The sequence below is a fragment of the Sciurus carolinensis genome, chromosome 18 (genome assembly GCF_902686445.1).
Source record: "Sciurus carolinensis chromosome 18, mSciCar1.2, whole genome shotgun sequence".
Lineage (NCBI taxonomy): Eukaryota > Metazoa > Chordata > Mammalia > Rodentia > Sciuridae > Sciurus > Sciurus carolinensis.
Genome location: NC_062230.1, coordinates 6,458,542 through 6,470,142, shown reverse-complemented (window position 1 = coordinate 6,470,142; position 11,601 = coordinate 6,458,542). Strand labels below are relative to the sequence as shown.

Sequence of the window (11,601 nt, the reverse complement as noted above, 5' to 3'; positions counted from 1 at the left end):
AACTTGAAGTGTGAAGGGATTTAGCCTGGCATTTGCAACGTCCTACTCTCGCAGTTGCCGGAAAACCTGGACTGGTTGAAGTGGAATTTTTCTTTCGTTTGGATAAATGTGTCACGGTCGAATGCTGTTGTGACAGATGGAAAAATCCTATGTAGGGCACGCAGCAGCCTACCAGGCACGAAGGAAGGACCCTTAGGGGCCGTCTGGCACCGACGGGTTGATATGAACCCATCCTGCCTCTCAGTGAATTATTCATGTGCACTTCCTGAAAAGAACGCTCCTGTTTGAATTTCTCGGTCGTAAAACCGCAGCGTTGGCCCAAGGGTGCGAGGTTCGCTGCAGCAGCGAGTGAAGGGGCGGGCCGGAGCACAGCCCTCCTGTGCAATCCGGGAACTGCCTTGAGCAGGCCTTCTGCGCACATTCCCTGGGGCCGAGGGTGCTGTGCCCGGCTGGGTGCCCCAGGCAGGTCTCGCTGGGCCCGGGAGTGGGCGGTGTGACCTGGGCAACCCCAACCTGCTCCATGCCGGCTCTGCGTGGCGCCCTCACACACGCCGGGCAAACTCGGGCGTGGCCAGAACCTCCCACCCTTCGCCCCACCCTGGCCCCCTCAACGCCCGGTTCCCACGCCACCCCTCCACGCGGCCAAGGGCGACGCTGGGCATCTTCGGAGCGTGAACCCAGGCGCTCCCGTCTGTGCTCAGGCCCGTCCCCCACGGGCCAGCGGGAATGGCCCTGCCGGTCCTCGCTGGATGATCCAGGGCCAGAGAACGTCCAGCTCGTGAGTAGGTGGCCCGGGCGGGGCCCAGTCCTCTAGCTCGCCTCGCCGCCGGCGTGCCAGTCGATGGCCACGGGCGACCTGTCATTCTGCACACGGCGGAGGCGGGAGAGATGCTCCCCGCTAGCGGTCGCCTGGTGGTGGTCCCGGCGGGGGCGGAGACCCCGGAGCTCCTGGAGGGGGGGCCGGCCCCGCCCACCCGGCGGGTCACATGCCCCGCTCCCCGTGGGTCGGTCACGTGACGGCGGCGCGCCGTTGCCTTGGCAGCGGCTGCGGCGGCCGGCGGGGGCGGGGCAGCCAGCGAAGGCGGGGCCGGGGGACCCCGCGCGCCGGGCGGAAGGAGGGAGGGGGCCACGCCACCGCCGCCTGCCGCGAGCCCGGAGCGGAGCCGGGGCGGCGGGCAGTGCAGCTCCGGTGAGTGCTCGGCGGCGGGCGCGCCCACTCCGCCTCGGGCGCGCTCACCGGGCCGGGTGGGGGGCGCGGGCTAGTCCCCGCCCCGCTGCGGGGGCCGCATCGAACAGGGGACACTGGACTGAGAAGGGACTTCCCCTGGGGAGGCGTGGGACGGAACGGAAAAGGAGGATGGCCGGGGGATGGGGACATCCAGGTGGCCCCAGTCCCGCGGGATCCCGAACGGGGTGCGGTGCCGAGAGGATTCGGCCCTGCGGTCGCGGCGGCTTCTGGAGGTGAAGGGACAGGGGATGCAGGTGGACCTTTCTGTGAGCCCCCGCGGGAGCTGCAGGGTCCCACCCCGCACCCCTGTGGGACAGCGACATTTCCCGTGCCCCAGATGTTCAGAGGAAGTCAGGGCAGACAAACTCCAAAAGCAGCCCCGTGGAAACGTTTGGGTCCAGCCTGCCCGGCAGAATCGCTGATCTTGAGAGAGACCTCTTTTCTCAGACTGCTCTTCGTAAAAACAACCGAGATACCCCAGAAGGTTCAGCCAGGAGAGCATCCTTTGGAGCCTGTGCGCCTGACAGAAATGTCGGCTCCATCTTGGCCCCCCTTACCTCCTCCCTGAGCCTGGAGCTGGGGACCAGACTCAGCTCCACCCGCTGAGGCAAACTGGCACGAGGTAGGCCCTGGCTGGGAGGGTGAAGGGTGGATTTGAATCCTGTCCTGGCTGGTACTTCTGGAGGAAGTAGCTTCCCTACCTTCAGGACCCAGCTCCAGGCAGGCAGACAGTCCTTCCTGCCCAGCCCGGCGCACGCCAGGGGACACACACACACACACACACACACACACAGGGACATCTGCAGCAGAGCCCAGCCACTCCCTAGAGACTGTCCTCAGACTTCACTTCTCTGAGGCTGTAGATCTCCACTCTAAGATTGGAGCCCAGCTCCCATTCACTGGGGGCCCCTAGGCTTCCCTCTGCTGTACCCTACATGTCCCTTCCTCCCTTTGGAGGGCACCAGGCCTCCCAGTCTTTTCAGTTCAGCCACCATTTCACAGGGTCGAATGGTGGTTCCAGTCCAGATGGACCCAGCAGTGCCTAAACGTCCCCATCACCAACTCCCCATCCCTCCGTGACCAGGCACTGCCAGAGAAAATCCTGCAGTTACCCTCGTCACACAGGCCCTGTGCTGTGCCCCTGGCTTCAAGTGTCTTCCACCCATACCTCCCTGCCCGCCAGGCAGCCAGCCTTTCCACCTTGTGCCTGGAGGTGGGAACCATCCCAAACCTGTGTCCAGAGCTGGTCTTCCTGCCTCTCAGGACCCTCTGTGTTGGCAGCATCTTACCTTTGAAGGAGGGTCCCTCTCTGCCAGTTCACTGCTCAGGTCTGAATCCCCTAACCCTGCTCTCTGGTGCTCCCTTCCTGTCCTCTGCAGCAGTTGGCTCATTGAGTGAGAGTCACCCCTTTGTCTCTGTCCTCCCTGGGCAGTGAGTTTCTTAAAGGTAACATTCTGCTTCTTTACCTTGGAACCCTCAGAAATAAGAATCGACTGCATGAACGTCTGTGGGATGCAGGAGGGCGAGGGTTAGCTTCCTCCACGCTCCCTGGGAACTGTCTCCAGGGGACTGCAGGCTCAGTTCTGTTCTATGTGGGGAAAAGGAAATGTTCGTTTCCAAATTCTGACACTTTTCATTTATTTGGAGCTAACCAGTAGTTTGTTCAGTGAGCATTATTTCTTTGAATTCTCCTCACGGGAAGGGACCTTCCAGAGATGCAGTGCTTGGGTGCAGTACTGCTCGCTACGCATGTGGACAAGGTGTAACCCAGGTGCCCAATTTGGCATTCCTAGGCTCCACTTGAAAATTGGCATCCCCTGGCAGATAGAGAACTGAACAGGGATCTTGATGGTGGGCCAATAAGAAAGAGCTGCGACCTTGTGACCTGGTAGAGAACCAAGAGAAAAGCAGATCAAGTGAGACCCTTCCCCTCCTCTGACATCTTCCCGTTACCTCCTAGAGACAGACTCGGAAGGGTGAAGCGGGGGCAGTTCCTTTGCCACTGACTCTGGTCAACACTTCTAGAAAGCCCTTCTCAGGTCCCCTCCTTGGAGCTAGGAACCCCGAGGTGTTTCTAAGCCCTGAGTAGACTTTCAGGGGCCCACTGGATCTGATTTTGAAAGTTACTGAGGCCAAGCAAGGTGCCTGTGCCCTTGAAGCATGCCCTGGAGATTAATTAGATAGAGCTGGATCCCAGTGTGTGGCTGCTCAGGCTGCCCCTGAAGTCACTGGAGACCCTCCAGTCCCCTATTTAGACCAGTGGGGGCTTGGGGTTAAATTCACAAATCTCACAGATCAGTCCTGATGTTTAGTCTGCATTTTTGTCAAACCCTGTTTCTAGCAGGGGTGACTCCAAGGGCCTCCAGTCTCCATTTCTCCTACAAGTTGCTCGTGTCAGCTGAGGGCTCTAGTTTTTCATTTTGCTAAAGGTTTCTGTCACAGCCTTGATGTGACTTTACTTGAGTTGTATAAACTAAGGATTTGTTTTTAGGGTGAACTGTACTGATTAAAATTCAGTTTAATTTGAAAAGCCAGTGGTTCCTTGGAAGTGTGTGTGCTGCGGTTGGCACTTGGTCATTGAATGTGGCCTTATCTTCTTCGAGAGCTCTGTAGGTGGGAAGATCCCCAGGTTTGGTTTTGTCTTTTGCTCCACTGGGATTAATTCAGGGCCTCACACACGGCAGGCAAGTGCTCTGCCATTGAGCCACATCCCCAGCCAGGGTCCCCAGTTCGGAAGAGGAGGGCGTGAGGTTCACAGGTCCGGCCTCGTGCTCAGGATCTCTCAGCAGAGTCAGATCCAGGCTCTGCTTCTTTAGGACCCAGGCTTTTCTTTTCTTTTCCCCCTTCGTGTTGCTGGGCCCAGAACTCAGGCCTCCCGCGGAGCTCACTCCCAGCCCCCGGGGCTCTTTCTGAATGCTACAGCAGCCTGTCCCTGGAATGTGGCCCACCTGAGAGGATTCAGTGGCCACCCTTCAAGTTCACTCACCGAGCCACGCTGAGTTGGAGCCTTCCTGAGCACTGAGGGGGGTTGCTTTCAGCTTTGCAGGTGGCGACTGGTGACACACACCCGACCCTCCTTTTCTGCAGCTGGTTCTCACTTTCTGGCTTGGGGACTGCCCCAGAGACCAGGACCCCCGATCCGCTCTACCTTTGGAGCCTGTTTGGCTCTGCAGGTCCCAGGGAGGGTTAAACAGACTTGGAGACTGTTTTCCGTGTACACATTTTTGGCGGTACTGGGATTACCAGGGGCTCTACCACTGAGCCGCACCCCGCTTTTATCTTTCACTTGAAGACAGGTCTCGCTGCATTGTGTAGGGTCTTGCTGAGTTGCCCAGGCTGATCTCAAACTTGTGATCCTCCTGCCTCAGCCTCCCTAGTGGCTGGGATTATGGGCGTGGGCTGCCACTCCCCGCAGGAGCTTCACTCTCAAGGCCACAGAACTACCTAGGGTCCTGTGCATGTCCCTCTCGTCCCCACAGCCTGGCCCCCACCATGAGTGCTGAGCTCAACGTGCCTGTGGACCCCTCCACCCCTGCCTGCCCGGAGCCTGGCCACAAGGGCATGGATTACCGCGACTGGGTTCGCCGCAGCTACCTGGAACTGGTCACCTCCAACCACCATTCGGTGCAGGCCCTGTCCTGGAGGAAGCTCTACCTGAGCAGGGCCAAGCTGAAGGCCTCCAGCAGGACCTCGGCCCTTCTCTCGGGCTTCGCCATGGTGAGTGCAGCCGGGTGCGGGGTGCACATGCTCCCCACCCCAGCCAGGATGCACCGCGGGAAGAGTGCCGGCGTCCGCTCCCCCCAGGGCACTCTGCTCTCACGCAGCGGTTGTTGGGGGGACTGGGCACCCGAGCCCCAGTCCTCAGAAAGCTCCTTTTCGTGTTCACAGCCCGTGTGTGCCTGGTGAGCAGGGTGGGGGTGGAAGCAGCTCCGTGAACTGGGTTCTGGGAAAGGCACCCCTGCTGCCCCCGCCTCGGGACCACCTGGGTCACTTGAACAGGACTCAGGATCACCAGAGTTAGGCCGGCCGGGGCGGCAGACGCTGACCAAATGTGGCCGCCTCCGGGGTGATGCGGCCATTCTGGCCTGGTTCCCGGCCGCCGTCTTCCCTCTGAGTCATTCCAGGACAGGAGTCAGTCTCGCGCAAAGCCACGTCTGCTGTTGATTCCAGTCCCTGTCCCACTGGAATTGTCCCAGAGGGTGAGAGTCAGGGCTCAGCCCTCACTGCTGTGTGCTGAGGTGCTGTGGGGTGGAAATGGTTTCTTTCTTGAAGTAAAAGTAATCATTATTCTATAATCTACAGTTGTTAAATTGGCAGTGCAATTTAAAATAAAAAGTAGGCAGAGCGGGCATGGCAGCACATGCCTGTAATCCCAGCGACTCAGGAGGCTGAAGCAGGAGGATCACTGTTGGAGGCCAGCCTCAGCAATTTAGCAAGGCCCTAAGCAACTTAGTGAGACCTGGCTCAAAATAAAACTAAATAAAAAGGGCTGGGGTGTGGCTCAGTGGGACAGCAGCCCTGGGGCCAGTCCCTAGTAGGAAAAACAAGACCAACGGTGTGCAGAGCTGGCCTCTGACTGCCGGGCCTGCTCAGCCACCCCAGCCATCCGGGGAAAACGAGCCGCTCCTGGTCAGAGGGGGCCAGAGGCAGAGAGGACGAGAATCCCGCAGGCAGGCAGAGGTGGCCCAGCGTGGAAGGCAGCACGTTGGTGTTTGGGTCTGCAGTTGAGAGAAGGCTCATTCACATCTCGTGTTTTATTTTGTGACATGACTACAGGAGTGTGTCATCAGATGGTGTGCAGCCTTGGCTCACGCCGACTCTCTTCCTGTGGCTATCATCTTGTTAAAAAGAGAACCTTTTCAAGTCTGACTTAAAGGAATGCGTGTGCGAAGTTCGTTGTTTGGGTTTCCATGCAGGCCACGGAACCCAGGGGCACTCTACCTGAGCTGCATCCCCAGCTCTTTTTATTTTTAATTTTGAGAGCGTCTCCTAAGTTGCTGAGGCTGACCTTGACCTTGCAGTCCTCCTGCCTCGGCCTCTGAACCGCAGGGGTTACAGGAAGGCCCATCACTTCACAATGTTTTACACTCACCCCTTGAAGACTTCAGAATCACTAATGGAGATGGGAAAACAAGCCCTGTGAGTGAAGTTCTGTCAAATAGGGAATTCTGGAGGAGAGGAGACCTCATGGTAGCCCTCAGGGCTGGTGGCCACCATTGAGAGGAGGGGGTGGGAGCAGTCCCAGGCCACCAGCACTTCCCAGGAGTGCTCTCTGTCCTCAGCCTGGCTGTGGCACTCACGCTTGCCAGTTCTGATTCATTTCTTCTCCGTGGACTCGGTGCCTCCTCTTCCAGAAGTTCCCCTCGGGGAGGCTGCCACAGCCTACCGTGTGCCACACACTCAGCCCCACAGCTAGTTCTGGGGAGGCAGAAAGCCACCGAAATGTTGCGCCTGGAGCCGGGACCAGGGTGGAGACAGCAGCCGCGTGCCCCTGGGTTAGATCGGCACACTGTGGGCACTGGGGAAAGGCAGTGCGGACCCTCAGGGAGGGCGGAGCTGGGGCAAGGACCGGCAGGTGGCGCCGTCGGGTTTCCCTGTTAGAACCGCAGCTGGTCCTGGGCCCCGCGAGCACCAAGCCCAGCCCGCAGCTCGCTTCTCCATATTTATTCTTCCCTAACTTGGAGAGCCCGCGATCCACAGCCACCTCATAAAATCTCTGCAGAAACAGTGCGGCGCCTCCGACTCTTCCTGCTCCTCAGGCACAGCCCGACCCTCCTAGTCATCCCTCTTCCACCCTCCGAGCTGAGCCCCCTGCGGTTTGTGAGAGCCTCTCATTGGGCCATATCCTTTGTGGCAGCAAGAGCCTGCCCAAGGCCACTGAAGAAAGAGGATCCAGCCGTGTCATGTGGCTGCTGGTTTCCTGAGTACTTTTCACAGAGGCCTCAGCCATAATTGCTACTGAGTTGCTGTTGGACTCTGGTCCACCAGGACTCCTCTGTCTTCTTTCCCCAGTCAAGTGTCCTGTCATCACTGAAGGGGAACAAGGGATGAGGGGTGAGGTTCTCACTCCCACACAGCAGCTGCCGAAGGAAGCTGTGAAATCTTTCTTAGAGATTTTTTTTTTTTTATGTTTTTTGTTTGTTTGGGTTTTGGTACTGGAGATTGAACCCAGGGGTGATTTACTACTGAGCTACATCCCCAGCCCTTTTTACTTATTTTTAATTTTGAGTCTGTCCTCCAACTTGGGATCCTCCTGTCTCTGCCTTCCTGGTCTCTGGGATTACAGGTGTGCCCAGCTTTTTTTTTGGTGGTGCTGGGGATCGAACCCAGGGCCCTGTGCTTGCAAGGCAAGCGCTCTACCAGCTGAGCCAAACCCCAGCCCCACCCAGCTTTTTTTTTTTTTTTTTTTTTTTTTTTTCAAGAGATTTTTAAAACGGAGATGGCTCAGGTAGAGGGGAGGACAATGGACAGAAGACCTTCCTCAGGCTTCTCTCTTTCTGCCCCCCACCTTTCTTGATTGATTTCCCTCTTTGGGGTACCTGGGGAAAGGTTCTTGGCGAGCCCCAAAAACCCTGGTGGGCCTGGGCTAAACCCTCCACTGGGTGGTCCATGGTCCCTGGGGCCGGGCGGGGAGCCAGGGGGATGCCATGGGCTTGGACTTGATCTGGGGAAGCCTGGGACGGGCCTGTTGCGAAATCCCCTTCGGGTGTGTGGTGAGCAGTCCAGAAATGGCCACAGGCACCTCCTGCCACAGAGATGAGCTGGGGCTTCCGGTTCCCTCTGCGGTCTTCTTTTTTCTTTCATTTAAAAATAACTTGGGGGGGCTGAGGGCGTAGTTCAGTGGTAGAGTGCCTTCCGTGGGTGCCAGACCCTGGCTTCAATCCCAGCACTGCAAAAAGTAATAATAATGAAATAATTTCTTATTTAATCACAGTGTACCACATGAGCCCCGGCACTACAGAAATAAATAAGTGAAAAGCGTAGTTCGCAGATGCAGTTTAAACTTGCCGGCACGGTGCTGTGCGCCCGCCGTCCCAGCTCTGCGAGGCTCACCCGGAAGGAAGGAAGATCTGAGGCCAGCCCGGGAAAGCTCGGGAGCCCGTCTCCCACAAAGAATGGAAAGAGCCAGGATGTAGCTCAGCCCCTGGTCCAGCCCCCAGTCCAGGAAACAAGCAAATACGAAGTACTGCAGGGCGGTGTAGCTCAGCACAGGGCAGTTGCCTGGCCCCGCGTTCAGTCCCTCGCTCTGCCAGACAAACCAGGAGCTGTGGAAAGACGCACAGCACAGGCTGCAGCCCAAGGGGCGCTCGCCCAGCCCTTGGCGGCCCTGGGTGCCAGCTGTGGGCCTGCCACTCAGCCCTTCTGTTCCCTACGCTCCTGAACTTCCAGGATGCAGCGCTCAGACGCTGCCCACGGGACCAGCACCTGCTCCGGTGCAGGCTGTCCAGGTAGGCAACTCCAGGCGGGCTCCACTTTGACTTTCCTGAAAGGTCGGTTTTTACGTTTAGACAGGGCACTCTTCAGCAGGCTCTGGTGTCAGTGGCAAAGCCACTCGCTGCCACCGGGCTGCTCCAGTGCGCGCCGCCTTGGCCCAACTGTGGCTTTGCACCCAGGAGCCCACTCTGCACCCTGGGGCGCCGCCCTTCCCGCCACCTCGCCCCGCCACATCTTTACTTTGCAGGCTTCCCTTAGGGAGAGCTTTTCAGCTGTGATCAGAAAGAAGAGAAGCTTGACACAGCGGAGCGGTGAGGGGTGACCCTGGGCATGAGGGCCTCCATGTGGCTGAGTCCACCTGTGGCTCTGCCCCTCAGGAAGCCATGGCCAGGTGCAGCCCTGCCCACCTGCCCACTCTGCTCGACAGGTGGCCATGGTGGAGGTGCAGCTGGAGACACAGTACCAGTACCCTCGGCCGCTGCTCATTGCCTTCAGCGCCTGCACCACGGTGCTGGTGGCCGTGCACCTGTTCGCGCTGCTCATCAGCACGTGCATCCTGCCCAATGTGGAGGCCGTGAGCAACATCCACAACCTCAACTCCATCAGCGAGTCGCCGCACGAGCGCATGCACCCCTACATCGAGCTGGCCTGGGGCTTCTCCACCGTGCTGGGCATCCTGCTCTTCCTGGCCGAGGTGGTGCTGCTTTGCTGGATCAAGTTCCTCCCCGTGGACGCCAGGCGCCAGCCTGGTCCTGCGCCAGGTCCCGGTAGCCACACGGGCTGGCAGGCTGCCCTGGTGTCCACCATCATCATGGTGCCCGTGGGCCTGATCTTCGTGGTCTTCACCATCCACTTCTACCGCTCGCTGGTGCGTCACAAGACGGAGCGCCACAACCGGGAGATCGAGGAGCTGCACAAGCTCAAGGTGCAGCTGGACGGCCAGGAGCGCAGCCTGCAGGCCGTGTAGGGCTGGGCGGCCTCCTCGATGGCACCACTGGCCCTTCTGAGCGACGCCGCAGGGCTCCCAGGCTGCCAGGCCACTGCCAGGTAGACCGCAGCTGCCATCTGACTCCTGTCTTCGTGCCACAGTAACCCGGAAGCTGCGGTCGGTCTCTCAGAACGCGGCACTCGGAGACACAGGAGGCCTGCGTGCCAGGAGGAAAGGCCCTGGGGATTTCCAGGGCCGGGGAAGCCCGAGTGTCCCGGCACAGGCTCTGCGGCATCGGTCATCAGGGAGAATCTGAGAACCTGTAGCCAGCAGGGTCAGGGCCGTGGGTTCGGAGGAGGGACCCCTGGAGGGCAGAGGTGGACCTTGTGACTACCTGCCAGGTGCATAGCCCCCGTGGTTGGACAGGGCTGGCCACCGATGGGGTACTGGATAATGCTTGACTTGGTGCTTCCCTCCTGGCCCTGGAGGGAGTGGCCTGGGGTGGCCTGGCGTGGGGGGTGTTGTGGCACTGGCACTGGGTGTCGGAGCTGCCAGGGCAGGGGCCTGTTGGGAGGGAGAGTGGGCATCCTGCACGACGCCCTGCTAAGGAGGCCAAGTTCTCTGGGTTCTCCAAGGCGCGAGGCTCGATGCTCTGCCAGCAGCCTGGAGCGTGGCCACCAGGTGGGGAAAGGGCCCCCAGTCCAGAGGCGCCACCTCTTGACAAGAGGGCCTGAGCCTGTCAGCAGCTGCTTTAGGCTGCGTTAGCAGCAGGTTGGGGTACAGACTTGGGCACTGAAGCCATCCTGCCCCCTGCTGCCTGTGGCCCCAAGGGCTGAGAGGACATAGCCTGGGGGTGTCAACAGGGCCACTGACCCAGCCTGGCCTGTGACGACGAAGTGCAGGCCTCCTTGTTAGGACACTTGTTAAACCACTGTGGGGAAGACAGGGCCTCAGTGGGCCCCTGCCAGGCCTGCCAGGCCTTGGCAGATGCAGATTCCCTCCCTGGTGACACGCTGCAACGTGGGGTCGGTGTCCTCGGGCACCTGGTAGATCCCTGCCCTCGCAGTTGGCGTGCCCATCAGTGCTACAGCATGAGCCTACATGGGTGTGCGCAGCACCTGAGCTGCTCCGAAACCATGTTTACCCCTGCCCAGCAGCGGCCTGGAGAGGGTGCCTTGTCCTCGGTTCTGTATATAAATGTCACTGGGCTTCTTGTTCTGCTCACTTCCTTAACAGCTGACTGCCCAGGGTCTGGGGTGTGCCGTGGGTCCCAGGTGGCCTGGGCGACATGCTGCTGAGAACGGAATCCTGGACAATTCTGAGATGCGAAGGGGCTGTTGGGAACCAGGCAGAGAATCCACCCAGGGAGCCTGGACAGAGCACCCCCTGGGCCACTGGCCCTGTTGGTGTCTGCTCCCCCGGAGCCTTGCTGAGAAGGCCCTTCCGGTCCACGTTCACTCTGCTCAAGAACATCAGCCTCACTCCAAGATGGCTACTTACATCCTGGCAGGGGTGAGATGGGCTGGCCTTTCTGAGTGAGTGGCTTCCATAGCTGGGAGGGATGGAGGGCTTTTCCTCCAGCTAGAGCCTTTTGAGGGTCCATGTTGGGCCTACTCCTGATGCCACTTGCCAGAGCCATCCGGGACCCTGACACCCAGCTCCTCAGACGGTGCCAGGCTTGCTCCAGTGTTGGGCGGGGCCAGGGGCCACACCTGGTCCCCAGCAGAGCTGGCCTGGCCTCAGCACCCGCCAGACACCAGGTGCCAGTGACGTTCCTGCAGTGTCTCTCTGCTCCCCCAGCCCCGGCCTTTCCAGTTCTGAGACTTGGGGCAAACGGCCTCTGAGGAAGAGAGATGGCCCTGCATGAGGGAACAGTGCTCCAGAGCCTGTGGCAGCATGGGGGATACGCTGCCACCCCGAGCGGCACAGACGCCGCAGCCTGGCAGGCGGGGGTGGGAAACCAATCAGGCTGGGACTTCAGTTTCTGGACACGTAACCTGATTTTGCAGAG

At 59.6% G+C, this 11,601-nt stretch overlaps 1 protein-coding gene across 6 annotated transcripts; it reads left to right on the top strand.

Annotated features, from left to right (window-relative positions):
• Nucleotides 1–363: 363 nt before the first annotated feature.
• Orai2 (ORAI calcium release-activated calcium modulator 2) lies at nt 364–10,804 on the top strand. 6 transcript variants are annotated; one of them, XM_047532895.1, is made up of 4 exons: nt 364–782; nt 1,676–1,850; nt 4,708–4,945; nt 9,090–10,804. In XM_047532895.1, exons 3-4 carry the CDS (start codon nt 4,721–4,723, stop codon nt 9,627–9,629), a joined length of 765 nt encoding a protein of 254 aa, XP_047388851.1. In that variant the 5' UTR covers nt 364–782; nt 1,676–1,850; nt 4,708–4,720; the 3' UTR covers nt 9,630–10,804. The 6 variants fall into 6 exon arrangements, with proteins under 6 accessions (XP_047388851.1, XP_047388850.1, XP_047388848.1 ...); XM_047532896.1 differs by lacking the exon at nt 364–782 and adding an exon at nt 1,107–1,189; XM_047532894.1 differs by lacking the exon at nt 1,676–1,850.
• Nucleotides 10,805–11,601: the final 797 nt, after the last annotated feature.

Coding starts and splice junctions, on each gene's coding strand:
- Orai2 (XM_047532891.1), top strand. CDS start 987: ATGCCCCGCTCCCCGTGGGTCGGTCACGTGACGGCGGCGCGCCGTTGC. Junction 1,190..4,707: donor CGGCGGGCAGTGCAGCTCCG/GTGAGTGCTCGG, acceptor TCGTCCCCACAG/CCTGGCCCCCACCATGAGTG. Junction 4,946..9,089: donor TTCTCTCGGGCTTCGCCATG/GTGAGTGCAGCC, acceptor TCTGCTCGACAG/GTGGCCATGGTGGAGGTGCA.